The 20,938-nt window shown below is 48.4% G+C and overlaps 7 protein-coding genes and 1 non-coding gene across 8 annotated transcripts; 2 read left to right on the top strand and 6 right to left on the bottom strand.

The window, feature by feature from the left end:
* Positions 1–586: 586 nt before the first annotated feature.
* PC9H_005495 (uncharacterized protein) lies at positions 587–1,177 on the bottom strand (the record flags this gene model as incomplete). The annotated part of the gene is made up of 6 exons (XM_036775063.1): positions 587–627; positions 676–735; positions 793–922; positions 973–992; positions 1,043–1,052; positions 1,124–1,177. 6 exons carry the CDS (start codon positions 1,175–1,177, stop codon positions 587–589), a joined length of 315 nt encoding a protein of 104 aa, XP_036633565.1.
* A 4,771-nt stretch (positions 1,178–5,948) lies between these two features.
* On the bottom strand, positions 5,949–6,612 carry PC9H_005494 (uncharacterized protein; the record flags this gene model as incomplete). Its single annotated transcript, XM_036775062.1, has 2 exons — positions 5,949–6,239; positions 6,304–6,612. 2 exons carry the CDS (start codon positions 6,610–6,612, stop codon positions 5,949–5,951), a joined length of 600 nt encoding a protein of 199 aa, XP_036633564.1.
* Positions 6,613–6,928: 316 nt separating this feature from the next.
* Positions 6,929–9,521, top strand: PC9H_005493 (uncharacterized protein; the record flags this gene model as incomplete). The annotated part of the gene is made up of 14 exons (XM_036775061.1): positions 6,929–7,244; positions 7,294–7,491; positions 7,550–7,562; positions 7,612–8,147; positions 8,199–8,254; positions 8,323–8,479; positions 8,539–8,563; positions 8,607–8,627; positions 8,685–8,756; positions 8,818–8,873; positions 8,945–9,060; positions 9,182–9,325; positions 9,389–9,424; positions 9,480–9,521. 14 exons carry the CDS (start codon positions 6,929–6,931, stop codon positions 9,519–9,521), a joined length of 1,788 nt encoding a protein of 595 aa, XP_036633563.1.
* A 446-nt stretch (positions 9,522–9,967) lies between these two features.
* PC9H_005492 (uncharacterized protein) lies at positions 9,968–11,672 on the bottom strand (the record flags this gene model as incomplete). The annotated part of the gene is made up of 11 exons (XM_036775060.1): positions 9,968–10,187; positions 10,252–10,336; positions 10,445–10,471; positions 10,533–10,577; positions 10,625–10,663; positions 10,717–10,821; positions 10,895–11,026; positions 11,078–11,110; positions 11,160–11,219; positions 11,268–11,397; positions 11,598–11,672. 11 exons carry the CDS (start codon positions 11,670–11,672, stop codon positions 9,968–9,970), a joined length of 951 nt encoding a protein of 316 aa, XP_036633562.1.
* A 957-nt stretch (positions 11,673–12,629) lies between these two features.
* Positions 12,630–14,358, bottom strand: PC9H_005491 (uncharacterized protein; the record flags this gene model as incomplete). Its single annotated transcript, XM_036775059.1, has 14 exons — positions 12,630–12,900; positions 12,964–12,989; positions 13,054–13,094; positions 13,151–13,177; positions 13,236–13,283; positions 13,336–13,374; positions 13,431–13,541; positions 13,590–13,721; positions 13,772–13,804; positions 13,859–13,918; positions 13,980–14,109; positions 14,166–14,185; positions 14,243–14,252; positions 14,305–14,358. The coding sequence occupies 14 exons, from the start codon at positions 14,356–14,358 to the stop codon at positions 12,630–12,632; spliced, it is 1,002 nt and encodes a 333-aa protein (XP_036633561.1).
* Positions 14,359–14,880: 522 nt separating this feature from the next.
* Positions 14,881–14,968, bottom strand: PC9H_005490. Its single transcript has one exon. It is a non-coding gene; the product is annotated as a tRNA-Lys (tRNA).
* A 382-nt stretch (positions 14,969–15,350) lies between these two features.
* PC9H_005489 (uncharacterized protein) lies at positions 15,351–16,492 on the top strand (the record flags this gene model as incomplete). Its single annotated transcript, XM_036775058.1, has 2 exons — positions 15,351–15,559; positions 15,613–16,492. The coding sequence occupies 2 exons, from the start codon at positions 15,351–15,353 to the stop codon at positions 16,490–16,492; spliced, it is 1,089 nt and encodes a 362-aa protein (XP_036633560.1).
* Positions 16,493–20,260: 3,768 nt separating this feature from the next.
* PC9H_005488 (uncharacterized protein) lies at positions 20,261–20,756 on the bottom strand (the record flags this gene model as incomplete). The annotated part of the gene is made up of 3 exons (XM_036775057.1): positions 20,261–20,500; positions 20,551–20,643; positions 20,703–20,756. 3 exons carry the CDS (start codon positions 20,754–20,756, stop codon positions 20,261–20,263), a joined length of 387 nt encoding a protein of 128 aa, XP_036633559.1.
* Positions 20,757–20,938: the final 182 nt, after the last annotated feature.

Below are 20,938 nucleotides of genomic sequence, written 5' to 3'. Positions count from 1 at the left end.
AAAATAACATAATACAAAATGCCTAGGATAGACAAACATTGAGATTGAGGCACCATGATTGCAATTGCAACTACTCGCCGTCTCGGTAGGCGCGGCGGATGGCTGACGAATATCGCAAGCGGTCTAAACAAAGCTATTATGAATTGCACATGCAAGAAGGCAAGATGTACTGACCACCACGCAAGCCCCTCGTCATGATTAAAATCAGCATCGCTGTGAAGGACATCGATTTTAAGCACCAACTTGCATGGAATTTCGATCGAAACTCACATATCTCCACGGCAGTGACCAAGATATAAATCACGCCGTCCGTCCTTGAGTTGTCAACCGCTCGACACCCAAGGTTGAGGATGGGTGGTTCATCTATCGTCCAGCTTTAGAAAAGGATATCCAAGTGCAATTTCATGGCTTACAAGTTCGCGCTTGATGATACTTGACATACGCAATTGCCACACCGACAAAGGTGCCACTCGATAGGACAGCCAAAGCAGCACCGAGTATCCGGGACCGCGCCCAAAGTGCCCACACCCGCAGTATCATGATGACTTCGTTCTGATATGAGGATGCAGCAAAGATGAGCAGAACTCTACTCGCCTTCAGCGATCAGGACGCCAATAATGAGTGTCCCTACGAAGTTGAGTGCAAATGCACACGTGGATTAGCAGAGGGACTCACATCCAGTGATATTATCCAATGTACCACAAACGCTCAGGGAATGACGAGTACCCAAGTCGCCTGAACGACGGGGGAAACGATGTAGCCTGAATAATGAACGCAAAAATCCGGACTTACGGTACAACCATAGGGGAGTATCGATGAAGGACAAGTATCTGTTCAATAAAAACAAACCCTTTCCAGCGCCCCACGGTGCGAACCAGATGAGCTCAATTTCGTCGGCAACCGTTATCGAGTAATCATAAAACTAGAGACAGAGCATCAGCCAAAGAACACGTAGTGGGCATTTCAACTCACCAACAAAGCCGCGCTGACAGCTTGGGAAACATCAGCGAATGTGTGAGGGGCTTGTGATAGACGATCTCACCTGCAGAATACTAGAGACAACGCAGCCGGTGTGACCATGTCGGAATGAGCGGAACACACAAGAAGACGAGGATAAGCTCACCGAGCACAGCTGAAAAAGCGTCAAAGAGTGAAGCCCAACGTCGTCGAGGAACATGGCTGCAGACCCCTCCATTTCACGTCGAACGTGTACTTATCGGAGAATCTTGGGCTGTATCTAGTTATTGTTGCACGTACATCAGTCACTTATAGCAGCTTGCGTCCATCAAATGATAATTGAAAATGCCACGCCCATGCACCACGGATGGCCCTTAGAGGGAACCAGAATAAAGAAGTAATCTGGTTTGGTCCATGGGAGAAATCACACACTATACGATGCAATCAAAGCATGCCGAATACTGATGCTGATTTTCAGGACGAAGGCGTTTGGTGAGCTGCAGAGCCGCGTTACGCCCCTTAGCAGTATGTAAGTCGTTCAAGGAGCGCTTCAAAGTGTTCAACGACGACTGTCGGGTTTCCGACGTTCATCCCCATCATTCTGCGCTGAACACGACGATTTACGTCATCGCCGACGCCGATGGTTGCGAGACTAAAGCCATCACCGTCAGCCATCAGCGGGTAAGGTCAATCAATCTGGGCATCTAGTATGTGTTACAAGGATTAGGGCGCATTGCTTCTGAAGGCAGAGTGATGACTTGCATTGTTGAGCAGCAGATCGATCGCATCAGGTGTAAATATGTTCAGGGACTCTGCATACGCCGTCAGCTGCGAAACGACGATGCTACGGATCACTGCCTAGTCACGACAGGCAGTCGGAACTAGGCAGATGATTTGTGTTCGCACGGACTTTAGTCCCATAGCGCGATGGTATGTATGGAAGCTGTTGAAGACGGAAATGGAAATATTCAAGGCGGCACTGGATACCGGTTAGTACAAATCGCTGGTAACGAGATAATGTTCACCTGAAAGCTTATCTAGTAGCGTAACACTGCTACCCGATAAACCCGGCGCAAAGATGATAATCACTCATAGAATAGAGGGCGATGCATCTTCATCAATAAAAAGGCAGATCAGCATCGACGTGAAGAATCAATGACAACCAGGGAAGATTGCAGCGATATAGAGTTCCATAGATGATGAGGGATGAGGATGCCTAGTCACTGCTTGACGCAGAACGATCGTCAGAGGGGTCGTTACAGAATTCCTTGATTCCGATTCCTGAATAACGCCGGTCCCATGCAGATAAATTTGATAGAACAAGCATTGAGCAAACGAACTCAGTTGGTTGAGGTTGGATTATGCTGCTTGTTACAAGAACGGAGTCCTTCAAGCACACCAATCTATCGGCACTGCAGGTCACCTATTAGATTTATTTCAATAGATCTACAATATTCAAATTGTACGTTACCAATGCGACATAGCAATTCATTTTTCACACCAAAGCTCGGTATCAAAGTCTTGTCCTGCTACTTGCACTCGGAGAACGTAGAGAACACATCGGGCCATCTCGTGACAGCGACCGCGGAACAGTGACCCAGGGGCAATCACACCCAAGTACGCGACGATCATAACAACAACAGACCGGCAAAACTCAGGAAGAACTGCACCGTACGGTAGAAATCCTCGAAATGTCAGCCCGAGACGTTCAGGTTGTCCCTCGGTTGCATACGTTGGCTGCAACGAATGTCCCATACGTTTGCACCACCAATGAGGACGCTATACACGTCTGATATCGATACACATGGAATGGAATGTGCTCTGCCCAGCATGATTGTCCGTTTCGAACACGCTGTCGGTAGGCTTTCGTCTGGTCCAGTCCTCAAGCTACTGGATTTCGGATTTATCGATCAATCCTGGCAAGCATGGTAATCCAAGGCGTTCACTGACTTCACTGGAGCGATCCTCCGAGTTAGCGCTTACGTTCCTCGAGCTGCGTCCTAAAATTGAATCAGGTAAAACTCGACATTTGGCAGCGCCGCCTTTCAGCGCTGTCCCGCAGTTCTTCACAACGCTCTTTTCCTGGACTGGCGACAGTTGTGAGAAGCCGTAGACAGTAACGCCGATGCATCCTTGGTTGAAACACCTTGGGGATAAAGAAAACTCTCTCACCCAAGACATCACCGCATTACGGTGGTTCTTCCGAACTCGTGCCCTCTCTCAGCGATGCTGCCGTGCATGTATGATGAGGGCCAAGCTTGGGTGGCAGACACTCATCGACCCTCCGTCCCCCGTCTGCCCGAGCCAACGACTCCGAGACGCACGACTCGGCTATCAGCCACCAGCTGGACTGCATCTTTCAACGTTCATGATCCCGAATAGCCACGGAGACATCCAAATCTCACCATCACGGATGCATGGGGTAACATCAATCTCTTGACATTGAGTGAAACCGCGCTTATTATAAGCCGTACTCAAAGCATAAGTATTTCCGGTACGAGGCGACCCAAGTTAACGTAAACCACCACCATGCCCATCGATGGCATGTCTCCCGAAGACATGCAATCGATAATTCATTCGCTGCAGCTGATGCGACAAAGCTCGGTAGGCCCACAAATTCTATATTCAATCGTAATCGCCTTATCTAACCGACGAATTCCTTGCAGTACATCCCGAGTTAGCAGCTTCATACTTTTCTTTGCACTGAGAATCTGATAATACCTTCATTCGGAAGTTGCCAGCGGTGCCTTGTTGGTGGGCGAACGTGCTCACTACCACACTGCTTCACAATGTTAACAATAACACTAGGGTTATGACTATATACTCACAGTATATGACGAGCGAAATCTGGTTTGGCAAGCCAAATGGAGTGTAGGCAAAGTTCTATTTCTCCTGACCCGTTACCCTACATTCGTTGATGTTGGAATGGCGATATACCGTGCGCACTTACTCCGCGTTATCTACGTCTCAAATGCTGACATAGTCAACAGACAATATCGCTCCTTCCATACCACCGGAGACATGTGTACTTCTCTACAATGTCTCTGGATGTCAGTAGTCTCCTCGAACCCAGTCCTGCACCGCCGCTTATTTATCCACACCTTAGGGATGGTGATTATTGGCATGATCATCGCCGAAAGTCTGTAATAAATTCCCCACTCCCTCCTCCTTCCGGACGCTAAACTTGCTGGTCCAGTCATCATGGTAATCCGTGTCTGGGCACTTTGGGGGAACTCAAAAATCGTAGGAGCCATCTTGGTAGTGCTGTCCATCATCGGGGTAGTGGTCACCGCTATTTCCTACGCCTTGTTCAGCGGGTCCCTAGAATGTGAGTGGTCTCAGATCCATCTTAACATGACTATTTGTTTTAACATGCTCATTATCTATATTGAAGTTATCGCAACGGATACTATCGCGCCGGGTCTCATCGGCTGTCTGCCCGGTCGCGGAACGAACATCGTATTCATAGGCTACTTGGTCCTCATGGCGTACGAAGCTTGTGAGCCCGAAGCTTGTACGGCCCAAGCATGTTACTCATCGTTTCAAGTGGTCATGATTCTGCTCCTATTGAAGGGTGTCCAGCATTGTGAGCTCCACACTACTAGCTAGTCGATGCTAGTCGTTGTTGACACGGACTCGTCCAGTTCGCCATGTCTCCACCCGCTTCCTGTACGCATTTTACCAAGATGGTAAGCGTACTCAACGTGATGTATAGATCGTATCTCGTTCTTAATTACTTCCTCGTTCGCAGGAATTGTGTACTACGGGGTTCTTTTGTGTGCGCATGATCAACAGCATCGTCAGAGCGTGACATTGATCCCAATCATTGTTTTCAGTGATATCCGTCCTGAATGTCATCGTTCTGTTAACTGGACCGGTGAGCCTCTCAGCTTCTTCGTTCCTCACCACGCAATTCACAGTATAACCCTATCCCCTCATCAGCGGGAGAACGCCAACTTACTCACAACGTATGCACCGCCATCTACATTCATTTACTTGCCCCCTAACACCCACCCAGGCTCCAAAGAACATTTCACTCCATCCTCTCCGCCCGTATGCTCCTCCAACTCCGTAAAAGTGCCCAAAGGAGACAGTTCTTCGCGGAAACATTTATGTCCGTGGACGGCGGGGTAAGCACGATGATGTTCGTCGACGGGCCAGGCCAAGTTACTACGACAACGAGACGGAGGAATACTGAAATCGCGACGTGGTTTGGGGATGACGGAAGAGACCGTGCGCCGTAACGATAGCATGGACACCTCTTACGAAATTGTATCAGTAGTATTATTTATTTCTACATCAAGGAATCTACATCAATCTCACCTGCAGCCATCCTAACTGAGTATTCAGACGTCTATGCCGGTCTTCTCTTCGGGCTTGATTATAGTCCGTTGCGAGGTGGGTAATCACCCCGGGGATGACCAACTGGAACATGGTCATTGCATGACATCGTGGCACGACTCATGTGTTGACAGTGATGTAGCATGCCCACTCACTGTCGATAATCCATTCAGAAGCCCATTATCTCAGCAGTCGCTTCGTTTTACGCATCGGTCCCTCAAATAACATTCGCCAAAGCCCAAGTCCACATCGTAAGATTTCAAAGCCATCACAGACACGTACAGACGCTGCTGACATGATCTGTCTCGACACACCGGCGTTCGAGCTCGCGACTTGTTGAAGCTTACTGAGCTCGGTGGGGACGGTGAAAAGAAAGTCAGCGAGTTGAATAAGCGACGCCTCCCTTACGTTTTTATCGCCGCGAATGCTCAGGGTTGCTTACAGCTAAGTCCGTTGAATGCGCAGACAAATTGATGAGGCATTTATATTATGCAAAGGGAAAGAGCGTCGTGATTTCATGAGATGAGAAGATAGGCTGTATTTGTAGGTACATTTTTTGGGGTCGGTTACTCGTGGAGTGGTTACATTTTTGCAAGGCGGAAAGAGGAGGGAGTGCGGTTTGAGGTGTTCGTGAGGTATTCACAGGGTCGTCATTCGGTGGGTACGCGAGTGAGGAGGAGCACAGGTCCAGTAACAGGAGAAAGCTTTGGGTTCGACCAGATATCGCTCGCAGCAGTCGTACCAGTAAGCGTCGAATTAGCCGCCGTAGAAGTAGAAGACTGAGAATCTCGGAACGCGTTCGGAGGTGGGCTCAGAGGAGGAGGGTGCACCCTGATGTGCGGAACGTCTTGTAAATGAGCGGGTGCAGGCCGGGTGAGAGTAGTGCGGCCATCTTTGCCAAGGGGCACTTCAGCGGTTTCCTGCGCCGATAATTTGTCCTCCTAAGCAGGGACCCGCCATGGAATCAATTGCATGTATTTTCCGATATCCGCTATGGCAGCGTACCTGTACTTTTCGGTGTCGCCTCAAAAAAGCTAGCCATGGTCGTCTTTTGGGTTCCTTGTCGCGGTGTTCGGGTGGATAAACGAACCCGGTTTCCCCAATAACAATGGCGTTTCCGTCGCGGAGAGGTTGATAGCAGCTGTATATCGCGTAGCAGAGAACGGACGAGGTGATCACGACGATGACTCCAATGGCGATGTACGCCCAGACAGTCAAGTGAGTAAACGATTGTGGTGTGAAACGAGTGTGTTCGGTCGAAGAAGAAGCGGGCTTGAAGAAACTTGAGTCGTCGCTGTCGCCGTTGGTGAGCATGGTGACCGACGCAGAGAAAGAGGGGGCGGGAGCGGGATGGCGGGGCGCGAAAGATATAGGCGCAGCCCCTATCTCCCCTATTAACTCAAATCCTTCCTTGTGGCCCTGCGGAAGGCAAGCCAAATGCAGCTCTCTTCTTTCCCCTCATCTCCTCCTCGAATCGGCTGCACGGACGGCACGACGGTAAAGCAGTTCCCCGACGCGAACTTGGCGAGACATCACCTGAGAGCGTAAGTTAGCTACCGTCGGTGTTCCCGATACGCTAGTACATTTGCCCTATATAGTCTGCCACTTCTCCTGCTGTCTGGAAACCAAGATGGATGTGCCACCAATAATACCCTACGCGTTACATCGCCTACCGCGCCTGGCGACCCCCATCGTCGTCGTCTACATCGCCAGCAAGGTACTCGAGATTCAGTACCGAATCCTAACCCCCACTTGGCTTTTGATCATCCTTTATGCTTTATCACTGCCCGCGACATTGACTCTGCATGTCAAATACAAATCTTGGAAGGATCGAAGAGACGCAGCAGCTTTGGGCGCCGAACTGCCGCCCTTGGTTCATGACAGATGGACGGGGGGCTTTGGCGCGTTGAAGTTGATGGTTTCCAACTTCAAGTCAGGATACATCGGTGCGTCAGGATACATATTCGGTCGCCTTATATTGACATCTCTATCAAGCTGAAATGATGACCGACTGGTCCAAGAAATACGGCACCACCTTCAATGTTCGGATTCTCTTTGAGGACAGGATCATTACCGTCGATCCCGATCACATCAAACTTGTCCTCGCCTCTGGCTTCGATGGGTATGAAAAGGGCCCTGTTTTCGAAGCGCAGATGGACTCTCTGCTAGGGACAGGCGTGTTCAACTCTGATGGTACGTACACGTACTGGAACTCTCGCAACACTTCAACTCACGAATCTCTTCAATCCAGGCGACATGTGGAAGTGAGCTGCGCCTCCTTCCTCTTCTACTCCCACTAACGGGCATCATTAGATTCCACCGTTCGATGACGCGTCCGTTCTTCAGTAAGGACCGCATCAGCCATTTTGAACTCTTCGGACGCATGGCAGACGATGCACTTACCCAGCTCAAAGCACGTCTCAGAGAAGGGTTCCCTGTCGACGTCCAAGACCTGGCATCGCGCTTCACCCTCGACTCCGCCACCGAATTCCTCTTCGGGCAAAACGTCCGCTCACTCTCCGCGGGGTTGCCTTACCCGCACTACGACCCGCGCTCTAACGACCCTGTATTCAAAAACCACCCGGCGAATCTGTTTGCGGTGGCATTCGGCGAGGCGCAGAGCAACGTTGCGCTGAGATCGAGGTATGGGATTAACTGGCCGTTGGCGGAGCCGTGGGTAGACAAGACTGCAAAACAGATGAAGGTGGTGAAGAGGTTTATTGAACCAATCCTAAAGGAAGCAGTAGAGAGAAAGAAAGCTATGGGCGACATAGAGAAGAATAATGCGGCGGACAGAGAGGTTAAAGAAGGCGAGACCCTGCTCGATCATTTGGTCAATTATACAGATGGTGAGTGCTTAGAGAACCACTCTTTCGTATCTCTAATACATCGGCCAAAAGATAGGAAAGTTCTTCTGGACGAGATTCTTAATATTATGATTGCTGGAAGGGACACCGTTAGTATCCAAATCACTATTCTATTCCGCCTACACCCTGATCTCATCAATAATCCCTCGACATATAGACAGCCAACTCCATCACATTCACCCTCTACTTACTTGCTCAGCATCCCGATGTCCTTCAACGTCTCCGCGAAGAAATCATCTCCAAACTCGGCCCTACACAAGGACCAACATACGACGACGTACGCGACATGAAATACCTTCGCGCGGTTATCAACGGTGAGTATCACGATGCATCGACCAGCTACCCTCTCACAGATTTCTGATTCGTGTAACAGAGGTGCTGCGTCTGTATCCAGCGGTGTAAGTCTATCTCATTTCTATCTTTACACCTCTCTTACCGCAGCGACAGCCCTTCGAATGTTAGGTACGCCGGCTATGTGCGATGATCATAGAGTGCCCTTCTCACCGTGCGTTTGCGTAGGACGAGTCGTCAGGCAGCGGTATGGCCATCCAAGACTGGAGGCAAGCCTCTGTACATCCCAGCTGGCACGAAGTACGTTCCTTCCTTTACAATGGATTCATCCTAGACAAACCGCCCCTCTCACGCGCCTCAGGATACCGTATAGCGTATTCGTGATGCAACGCCGAACAGATCTATGGGGGCCTGATGGTAAATTTAGCCCGTATCTGTTGTTGTGGGTTATCATCAGACTGATGCATGATGGGTGAATCGTGATTTAGCGGAAGTCTTCGACCCGGATCGCTTCTTGGACGAACGACTCCACAAATACCTCACCCCCAATCCATTCATCTTCCTCCCATTCAACGCTGGTCCCCGAATTTGCCTGGGTCAGCAAGTGAGTTTGACGTCCCATCTTTCGTCTTCACTTCTCCGTCCTTCCCCATTTACCTTTATATATATCAATTCATCTCCTTATTAGGGGCGTAACTGATAATGCTTCCCGTCGCAACGTGTAGTTTGCCTACCAGGAAACCTCGTTCTTTATCATCAGATTCCTCCAGACGTTCTCGTCAATAACTTTGGCACCTGATGCCCAGGCACCCGAACACAGACCTCCTGCGAGTTGGGCCGGTGCACCTGGGACGAAGGGCACCGAAAAGGTGAGATTTCTGTCCACCCTTTGGCAATGAGAACCTGACGGATACCTTTGCAACGCCGGATAGATCGTGCCCAGGGCACATTTGACTATGTATGCGTCGGTACGTTGGTGATCAATCCTGCCCAAGGCTCGTTTGATAAGATTCATTGGTTTAGGGCGGTGTATGGGCTACAATGGAAGAAGCGACATATCTATGAGGGCAATAGAAACAATATCTAACACTATTATGGAACGGTAGTATATTCAATGAATATTTGGATCAAGACCAGTGATTGTTGGTAAGAGAGAAAGCTAGACCCAGTATCCGACCCCTGTGAAAAAAGGAGTTAGGGTTACCACGACTGGGAAGGAAGTGACTAGTGACTAGTGAACAGGTAACTCTACAAATAGTGGCTGTTATTCGAGGTGTCTGTACATCATCATGGCGCCAGAAAAATGGTGGAAGAGACATAATGTTATGACACGGCTCCCTATTAATAGGGCTGATAACTAAGACTCGCTTTTTGTACACGACGAAAAGGATGACAAGCAGGAAATACCATCCATTAGTCCAGTGTCAGTCAGAATTTCCAGTCAGAATTTCCTGATAGACTATTGCACTACTGAACCCAATATTTGAGCGATGCGCGCCGTGACATCGTCGTTACGATCTGTCTCTCCCGTCATCCCCAAACCACGTTGCGATTTCTGTGTTCCTTCGTCTCGTGTTTGTGGTAGGTCCAGGTCCGTCGACGAACATCAATGTACTGAATGGTGTGTCGACAACTACAGATGTTTCGGAGAAGAACTGACGTTTTAGGGCACTCTTGCGAAGCTGGAGAAGCATACGCGCAGAAAGGATCGAGTGGAATGTTCTTTGAAGTCTGTGGGCACCAAATACATGATAAATGAACGTGTAGCTGTTGACAGAATCAGGTCCGTACATACGTTGTGAGTAGGTTGGTGTTCTCCGGCTGATGCAGGCAGTATGTTGTTAGATCCATGAGAGACATCAAAGATGTCGCAAAGCTCACTGATCCAGTAAAGAGAAAGGCGACATTCAAGGTGGACACCACTAGGGAACAGATTGGGGATTCGGAATCAGCACCATGATCTCAGCCCCGTCAGGTAGTATACGCACGCAAGAGGACACCATAGTACACAATCCCTATGAATTAAGATGGGGGGTCTTAGGAGCAAGATAATGAACAAACAAAGCTAAAACTCACCGTCGCGGTAAAATGCATACATGAAATGATTGGTGACATGTCGACCTGACGTCTCTCTAGGGATAATTCCCCAAAACTGGCATGAAACTCACGATGCTGTACTCCCTTCAGAAGTAATAAGATCAGAAGCGCTTGGAAAGGTGAGTATTTGCTCAAATTTGTAGTGGAAAGTATTTGCACTCACAAGCTTCGTACGCCATGAGAACCACGAAGTCTATAAATACAATGTTCGTCCCAGGGCCGGGCAAACAACCGATTAAGCCAGGCGCAATCGTATCCGTAGCGATAACTTCAATATAAGGAGTCAGCATGTCGACACAAACTGTCCAAAGCAGAGGTCTGAGGGACCCAAGCCCACCCACATTTCAGGGTCCCAGTGAACGTTATGAAGTAAACCACGCTAACAACTATCGCGACGATGGAAAAAACCATCAAGATAGCTCCGATGATTTTGGAGCTCCCCCAAAGTGCCCAGACACGGACCACCATGATAACTAGTTCAACAAGTTCAGTGGTAGAGAAGTAAACAATGACAACTGACAAACATTCAGCGATGATCATACCAAAGACGACCATCCCTAAAGTGCGGATCAATAGAGCTACTTGAGGTATAACACACACACTTACAACCGGATGTGGTATAGAGGAGTTCACATGTTTCCGGTCTTATAGAAGGGGCAAGGTTATCTGTAAAGCACATCAATGTTTGAGAGAGCATGCAAAGGGAGTACATACGGTATACTGCCATGCCTACGTCGGCGAAGGCGGGGTACCGGGTGAGTAGAAACAAGACTTTCCCAAGGCTCCATGGGGTTTTCCATACTAAACACCTTTCATCGCCCACAGTGAGTAGATAGTCGTAAACCTGATACCATTGGTTTCAGTATTCCAAGGGCATTGTGGGATGATTATCTAAACCAGTAAAGCACCGCTAGCAACTTCGGAATCAAGCTGTTGTCAGCACCCATGTGCAGTGCGAAATCACTAACTTGGAATGTACTACAAATCATCGGTCCGTTAGTGATGGTTATGTTGATTAGTGCGAAACTGCATGAGAGGGCTTACCGAGCCCTGTCGCATCAGCGACAACGAGTGAACTGTTGTCTGTGTGTCTCCCATAGGCACGGTGCCGGCGAGCATGGTGAGGTTGGAGCTAGATGAGTGTGTAAGTAGGAGACTGCTTTCATATAGGCAGGTTGACAATCCCACTGTCAGACTGCTGACCGACGGTTTGATGCCTTGTGTCTTTCCTGGCGATCCGATCAAGCCCAGGTACAGAGTTTGATCAGGATTGGGACTTCTCCCGACGAATACTGCTGAGGAAACGATTGACATAGCTGGTGCATGCCTGTTGCCTCAGCTCATTGTATCCTCGGATGATATGACATATCACAAACTAGTATGATACTCCCACAGCAAGGACATATGAAGTAGGAGTCGTTCACACAGCGCTGTCTTCTCATGGAGAAGTAACGTTCTGATGCAAAGGCGTACATATAGATGCTTAGTGATGGACATCTGGCAACAGAAGGCTAGACTCACTTATAGTGAGACATCCCATAGCTGATAAGCCTTTCGTGTACGCAACCATTGGATTTGTTGATAGGTAAATGTGACTTATGACTCACACTCACATATAGCGAGGCTTGCTGATTTACCGTTGTATTGTCTGTATTGTCTTGTCTGTATTGCATCGTTTTTGGGTCCTGGAGCAGCTAAAGAGAGAACGTTGAGCACGTGCATCCCTCGACTTCGAAGCCACGAATAAGCTCGTTATACTTAAGTTATGAGTACGGTTCTATGATCAAGGAAGGGGGGTCGAACAGAACCCAGCAGAAATGCGAGGCAGCCAACCAGGCGGTGGTTGTGGTAGAAGAACATTGAAGATTGAATATTGAATATTTGAATCTCCGTTTTACAACTTGGTTCAATTTCCCCTGAGCTCCCCTGACAACTCTCCTTAAGGCTGCGGACCATGTATCTACCAGGAGAGCTGCGTTCGGACGATGCAATGATTACGCCCACTTTGACAAGCGATTAGAACCGGAATATGGTATGTAATTACTATACAATAAGTAACGCTAGATATGAATGTTATCATGTCCTCCTGAACCTAACCAACTCGGTTTCATCATCATCATTGTTTCTAGCCACCGATTGGCTTCCATGCCCAAACCACTCCCTACCGCTATGCTGAAACCTGATGCTGGAAGCAGATACCGTGGCCGCTCCATTAGCTGCTCGGTGTAGTCCGCTGAGGTCTAGTGAACCGGTGAATGTGTTCGTGCTGCCTCGCATGCTTTCCGATCGGTGGCGAAGGTTAAGGAGAATCCTTGTCGAAAGCATAGAGTGAAGGGCTGCTTGTGTCCTTTAGGATGAAATCGTGAGCTGCTATAGCGAACGCCTGCGAGGACATTGTGATTGGGCTTACGATATGAGTAAATTGGTGAACTCAGGCTTCGGAAGACCAAGGCAGATCAATGAGGTGCAGATAGCTGTGACGAGAGATGAGGATACTTACAGGCTGAGTGAGAATTATGACTAAATTGATGACAGAGATTCCTAGAACATGATTGCATAAGTGGGAAATATGACACGGATAAATCGAAACCGGTTACCAAGCAGGGAGGCAAAATATAGAAATCCTACGGGGTTTGTGGGGCGTGAGGGTGATGCGATGGTCTAGGCTATAGTGGTGCGCACCATCTTTGTAGAAAACGTACATCATTGACGAAGTGGGTACGCGGAGGTCTGTTTTGTTATTAATTAACGGAATAAGCTAACAGCGCCATTGAGGACTCACGGCCCTTTATCCCATTGATTACCATCAATAAGAATATTCCTATATCCAAGGATAGAATCAGTTTCCTTAGATACCTCATCGTACAGGAAGCGCACCTAATTCATAAACCATTAATACGACATATGAAGCCAGTGTAGAGTTGTTTGAATCTGCAACGCCTATGCAGCCAGGATATGAAAGTGACACTACTGTGCCTCTTGGAACAACTTGATAGAGCTTGAGTTACTTGCCATCCAAGAATTAACAATACTCACAGAATTGCCCTCCCTCCAACTTAAAGACAGCCGTCAGCCCGATCGCAAGTCCTGCGACGGTCATCACAGCGAGAGTCACCGCTATCCGTTTACTTCGCTGCCATAGAGCCCATACTCGTAACACTAAAATTGCTGTAATTTATTTCAGCGTTGGGTTGACATCGCCTTAGTGGATGGCACACCTTCTGCGGCAAGTACACCAAAGAGATACATGTCTGTGTTTGGATGGTTAGCGTCGATTATAACAACAGGTGGCAACAAGTACCCACAGCCGGTCAAAGCGAATAATGTATGGCATTCCGAGTCGGAAACGTCGTGTCCAGCATTTCCTTAAAGACAGAAGAAGTAAGAGGACTTACGAATCGTGCAAAATAGGTATGGAGGGCATACGGTGTAGTTGTACAATCAGGTTGAATAGGAGTGGGTAGCGGGCAAGGAGGTATAATGCCTTGCCAACGCTCCATTTCGACCCCCATACGTACCTTATTTCGTCGGCAAAGGTGAGTAAGAAATCGTACGCCTAGACGTCATATATGTCAATGAAAGGTGACATATTACGGTTAGGGTGTGCCATACGAGTAGCGATGCACTAGAAACTGTCAAACGAAGGTATTGATCAATTCCATCCAGTATTCCGTAATAGGACAACTCACCTGGGATGTACTGCCCAACGTTCAGCGTCAGCCCCAAGGAGAAAAATACGACATGAGGTTACCGTCGATGTCTTGAAGCGTATCAGGAACTCTACATCGATGCTGGACGGGGACATGAGGGGAGATGCGTGGCAGTGGGATATCAGCGCTGCATAGAATGGTATATGTATCTCAGTACGTTTGGTGTTTGATGATTGGACACAACACTCGGCATCGGGAGTTCCTTAGAGTTCCGTGGTTGTGCGATTCGATGCCTGTGCTATTTCAACACGACGCTGCGACAAGCAGAGAGTTCCATAGAGATAAGGCGAGTAAATTGATCGAGTCCCACTGGACATGATGGTCGCCAAAATTACTGTGCTATGCTTGTATTGCGTCCGTGGGGTGAATAGCCAAACAAGTTCTGGATCAGAACATTGTCCCTACGTAGAAGGAATCAGTGCTCTCACCGTTTGATGACTCTCACCGTTTGACATGTATAAATCAATACCTGGTGATGAGATTAGTGGCGCTCAATGCCGAAGTAGCATGATCGCAATGGTAGTGGGTTTTATGGCACACGCCTGGTGGTCCTGATGTTCATGTTGTCGAACATAGTGGTTCAGAGCAAAAAGTGCATCGGTAATCGTACCAAACATAGCCCACCGCGAGGGTCGAACTCGCAGCCTTCAGATCCCGCCATCAGTAGTAAGAGTCTGACGCTCTATCCGATTGAGCTAGGCGGGCGCTTATCACTTCTTCTGTTATCTCCTCTATGCTGCTGAATTGGTGCATGGAAGATTATTGCCGATCTGATGGTTTCGATACCTGAATCGCCCAGGACGGTCATGCACGGTGATCAAGACTTGCTGAAACTCTCTCTACTGAAACTCAGCAGGGCACCTTATCACCTCTATATGAGCGGTCTCCGTTACCTTCTATCTTAGTACAACAGCACTTTTCAGGGCGACACGTTAGTGTATCAAACCCTGGCTGGTGTGTGGCGTGAGGCCGTCAAGGCAATGAAATCACGGAGGGTAGCGGCAACGCGCGCTCAGCACTCTAAAAGTGATTCAATAAATCGGGAGACGAAGGTCCGTCGTGAAACCCTTTCCCCTCAATTCGCCCAATGATTTTCGGCATAGGACAGACTCGATACGAACAACTTCCTACGAGCGTAGTGTCTTCGGAGAATCTTCGAGGCAAAGGTTCTCGGTTGCGCCTGCCACGGATTGGCATCGCCTTATCTCTATCAGCTGCATTCATTTGTCTGTTTATTTTTGTCTCTTCTCAGAAGAGGTCGCTCGTTTATAATGCTCTGGATCACTTTCAATCCCTGTGCGTGATTCGTTGATGATCAATGTCTTGTATTTACATTCTCTTGACTGTAGCAACATCGCACCGACTGTGGACAATGGCACGGCGACTCGACGGCGCGCGGTCGCCACTACCCTCTATTCCAGCAATTATGCGATCGCTGCGGCTGTACTTGCCCATTCCTTGCGTCGCGCGAATGTCTCGAGTCGGCTGCTCTTGATTTACATCGAAGGCCGGATTTCCGAGGAGGCCCTCTGCATTAGTCGGGCTGCCGGATGGGAGCCCCTTCCCGTCCCCTTCATTCCTCCTCCCCATCACGGAAATGGCATCCTGGAGTGGTATCAAGACCAATATACGAAACTCAATATATGGGGCCTCGATCAACACGGTGTTGATCGCTTGGTTTATCTCGACGCCGACACACTGGTCTTCAGAAACATCGACGAACTATTTGATATCCCTTTCAACTTCGCTGCCGTCCCCGATGTCTTCGCCCCAGATGATCCTCGAGGGTTCTCCCTCTCGTTCAATGCCGGAGTCCTAGCACTTCGGCCCTCTTCTAAAATTCTAGCGGACATGATCAAGAAAACTGAAACGGCAACCTTTCCACTTGAACAAGCTGAACAGTCCTTCCTCAACGCGTACTTCGCCTCGAAACGTGCATTGCTGCCGTACATCTACAACGCCGGTATTGTGATCAAACGGCAAAGCTCTGATTTATGGGAAGAGCTTAAGCGTGAGATGAAGATCATGCATTTTACGAATGTGAAGCCGTTCTTGGAGGAGAATCAAGCTGCGGACAAGATTCTGTCAGAGCTCGAGCTCGAAGATGCGATACGCCGGGCGTGCGAGAGGAAAGGCCTGTACAGCGAGGAGATCGAAGCGTGGCGAGATGCCTATAGAAGAATGATGCGGAACAAGGGCGACAGTATCTCTCGATGCCGCGCGATCTAGTTGCGGCGCCTTCTTTCAACTTCCGAGCCCAGGAGCAAATTATCACCTGTATAATCGCCGGACAGGTAGACATGGCATAACACGCCAATTCTCGACCCGTTGAGAGCCCGGGAAGTCTGCGAAGTTGGGCACTACCGAATACGCAAAACAGATGAAACACCTATGTTTAAGTGTCAACAAGTTCGCAAGGTGCTGTACCCTTCTTGGGACTTCTACCCCGTTCCTTCCGTGTTCAATTACACGTAGCGACAAAAGTGGTATACCCTAATATTACACCTATCTGTGTACTAACTTCTTAAGTTGTACGTTCTATTCATTGCGCTCCTCTCCAAACCAAGTAACAAGTTGGGTATTTTGCTGTTGTGTGGAAATTACTGGGCATGGTTGATCCCGATCGTCGAATACAAGGGTTTCAATACTAAGAGACGATGCCGAGGAATAATGTTGGCGTCGAGTGTAGTCTTTTCGGAGATTGAGTAGAATTCGGGCAGAGAGTATAGAGTGGAGTGCCCTTTGAGGTCTATGTGGTAAGTGTCAGTGAGTCTACGCGAAGAATATCTGTGCAGTCTTACACAATGAAGATATCTGCTAGTCCAGGCTGATTTATTGACGTTCTTCAGAATGTATGGCGGGGAAGGGAGTAGAAGACGCACATTGCCAGACAATAGGATGCCAACATTCATCGCGGAAACCGCTTGAAAATTGCCATAGGTCGGGGCACTCCCCTATGGAACTACAACACTCACTGAGCAGTGCGGCATAGTACACAACGCCTAGTTATAGATGCTGTCAATATTCACGTATGCACGAGGCTGGCAGGTCCATACATACCATCTTTGTAGAATCTAGTGATGTAGGATGATGATCCATGCCGTACTACATATTTCCGATTGGCGAAACGATCAAGAACGCCAAAGAATGCTCACAATAAAAGGCCCCCTTCGCTAACATCAAGCCAGCAATTACTGCGTAGAGCAGATTAGGGGAGTCATAAGACAGGGATCAGGGGAGGTTCACTTACGCGTCTCGTAAGCCATGAGCAACAAGTAGCCCTGATAGTACACAGGTGTTTGCCGAATCGTAAAACAGCCATGGAGATTAGATGCGAGTGTGTTCAGCTGTAAAACTACACAATCAAGGTTCATCAGTTTTGCGTATGCAGCACGAGGTTCGTCAATGACTTACATAGACGCTTGTCGATGAATTTAGAGAAAATGACGGCGGCGATAATTATGCTGACCACGAAAGCCACTATTAGAATCGCCCCGACTGTTCTTGATCTTCGCCATAATGCCCAAACACGGATTAACATTATGACTGAATTCTACCCGGGTCAGGGCGATAATACGGAGGAGGGTTCGGGACAAAGTTAACGCACGTTCTGCAATAACGACTCCGACGAGTATCATCCCTTAAATGCCATCGAGTAAGTGTGATGGAATCGTTTCCTGAAGGAACGGATGATTACAGTTGGTGATTTTGAAAAGTAAATGGCAGGTATCTTTCGATCCATTGCCAACGTCATCTGCAGCGTCCGTTCAACAAACTGATTATGGGATGACACAGGCTCACCTTACAGTATAGCATTAGGGATATGTCGATGAAGGCGGGATACCGTGTAAGAAGGAAGATAATCTTGCCGAAACTCCACGGAGCCGCCCACACCAAATCGCATTCGTCGTTTATAGTGAGGAGATAATCATAAAACTTGCATGTAGATTAGTTCAGGAAGATCACTGGAATTGTGAGATCCTACAAAGAGAGCGACACAAGCGACTTCGTTGCAGGTTCGTGAGCACTAGGTAAATGACATATAGAAGGGTGGACATGAGTTCGTACCTGGGGCATACTATCCAAAATCAAACGTCAGTTATATCTAGAAAGGGTGAGAGTGCGTTGAGCTCACAGAAGTCGTTCGACGAAGGACAAGCGAATGGATATCTATCTGCCTGTCTCCCAGAGACATTTTTTGGAGGGAAGAAAGGAGGCTGGGTAAGTTACCGGCCCAATTATTTATTGGGGTTGCTAGTGTTCCATTAGCAGATATATATTCACATCGCGCGTCGCGTCGCTCTATGTATAACTCCAGCTTCATGACATGATCATTCGGTCACCAGGCGTTCTGACCGCAGGCTGTCATGCATGGGCGCGACGAAGCACCTGCATACAGTAATTAGTTCCAGAAGGAGGCTGACGCGGATTGATTGCATCAGAGTTATTGTTCAAGATCACTCACGATCGTCAACGGAGGCTATGCAAATTGATGCCGAGCCTCCTCATCCAGCCAGTGTGTGTGGCGGCTCAGAAACTTGGAACCGATAAATGGCGTAGGGCGTACGAGAAAGGACGAGGTGCATAGTGTGTGGTGTGGCGCGTAGCTGAGCAAGAAGGTGACTACGGCTGACATGCCGAAGGAAATAATTCTGATGGTGGTTGGGAACAAAGGTCTGTTCATGAGCCTGGGCGACTAACACCGATGGCAGAAGTTGGAGCCTCACAAGCCGGTCAATATTCCACAAATAATAATAAATAGGCCTTGTTTCTTCAAGTAGGATGGAAAGAATCCCGAGCAGGTGGGGTCTGTACGTCAACAACATGACAATAGCTATAGGCGTCCCCAAACCAATTGGTTGTTTCTTTCCCTTGTTGCCTTGCCCCAGGCTCATGTACGCCGTCGAAAAATGATTCCCCGAGTGATTGAGTATAAGTGACGAGGTGTTGGCGTTGTGAAGCATCCTCTCTGAGGCGGAGGAGTATTCGGGCTGAGAGGATAGAGTGAAAGGAACGTTGGGCCCTGAGGAAATTTCAGTTTCGAATGAACGAATCGGAAGGTTGCTGTCGCCGTACATAGACAGTGCGTTCGTAAATTCAGTCTGAGTCAAAAGACAAAATCAGGAAGGCTGAGGAGGGGAGAGTACAAATGACTGACTGGTCCAGCGAGTATGAGAACAGTATTGGCAATAGATGACCCTGAGGACCAGTATAAGAGTTACGAACACCCCCGACATAATTCCATTTCCTACCAGAGAGCACGACGTAATATAGAATACCTAAGCGGTGGGCCCAGTGTCAGCATCAGTTGAAAGTGTACACGGATCTAAACTCGCCATCTTGATATACATTATACAGCATTGATGATGGACGACGGCGGACTGCTGTAAGAACTGTGAGTATTTCCATGCTAATGCGCATTGCAGATGGGGTACTAACAGTCCCGCAGCCCCTTCACAATCATGAGAATAACCATTACTAGAATAAAACCGGTCGGATACCATGCTCGGAAAATAAAGGATAATAACTTACAAATCTCGAAAGCCGTAGCAATCATGTAAATGATGAAAACAACTTTTGTGCCCACAGTTCCATAGCACCCCTGGAGATTAGGTGAGATCGTGTAAAGTTCTATGACTGTCTCCCCGAGTCGGATGAGGGATTTGCGAGTGAGTTCGTGTGAAAAATAGAGCTGGGATGTCACATACATTCTTGCTTTTCGTGGAACTTGACGAATGAAAAGAAAGCGCCGATCATGCTCGCGATGATCAGTGTAGCCAAGATTATCCCCACTGTTCGTGTTTGATTCCAAATTGCCCACACTCGCATGAGCATGATGACTGCGCGTCGACGGATGTTTGAGCATGCTCGAGAAAGTGCATAATGACTAGAACATACTTTCAGCGATGGCTATTCCGATTATTGTAGTCCCTGGAGAAAGTAGATTCAACACCAAACACGCCAAGGGAAGATGGAGAGCACGCACAACCAGAGATATTATACAATAGGCTGCATGTGCTTGACGTCAGGTTGTATCCCAAATTTCCTACGGGAAAGGGCAAAGATGAAGTCGTTGGGTCTTGCGGCCAAAGAGTCTGGGTGCTCACGATACAATGCCAGAGCAACGTCGACGAATGTCGGATATCGTGTAAGGAGGAAGAGAATCTTTCCAAGACTCCATGGAGCGGTCCAAACGTAACGGGCTTCGTCGCCGAGAGTCAGCACATAGTCATAAATCTGAAAATAAGGTCAAGTTCGGATCAGGAAGCATCAGAATAGTGACACACAAATAGACCAGTGCCAGCGACTTGGAAGAAGCAGAACTTATGAGCAATGTTGCTTTGCATGAATAAACGCAACTCTGGCTTACTTGGAAGATACTGCAATATCGAGAGTCAAAGAGTTAATCGGCCACATCTGATAATACTGTTCTACTCACGGTGCTTTGTTGATTCCAGGAGAGAGAAGCAATAAGCTCTGGGGGAAAGTCCATGGGCGTGGTAGTGATGATGGAATCAGTGAAGCATACTGATTGAAGCCTGGCCCGATCGTGGCCTATATGTACCTACATATCATTTTGGGGACCCTCTGCGTTCCACCATCAATCACTGGTTGCTTGACATTTGCTCGTCCAAGGGCAGGATGCTGACGGGCGATGCCGGTGATCCCTGCAAA

The sequence above is a fragment of the Pleurotus ostreatus genome, assembly GCF_014466165.1.
Source record: "Pleurotus ostreatus strain PC9 chromosome Unknown scaffold_3, whole genome shotgun sequence".
Taxonomy (NCBI): domain Eukaryota; kingdom Fungi; phylum Basidiomycota; class Agaricomycetes; order Agaricales; family Pleurotaceae; genus Pleurotus; species Pleurotus ostreatus.
Note: the sequence above shows the minus strand (reverse complement) of the source record. Positions and strands in the feature narration are given on the sequence as shown.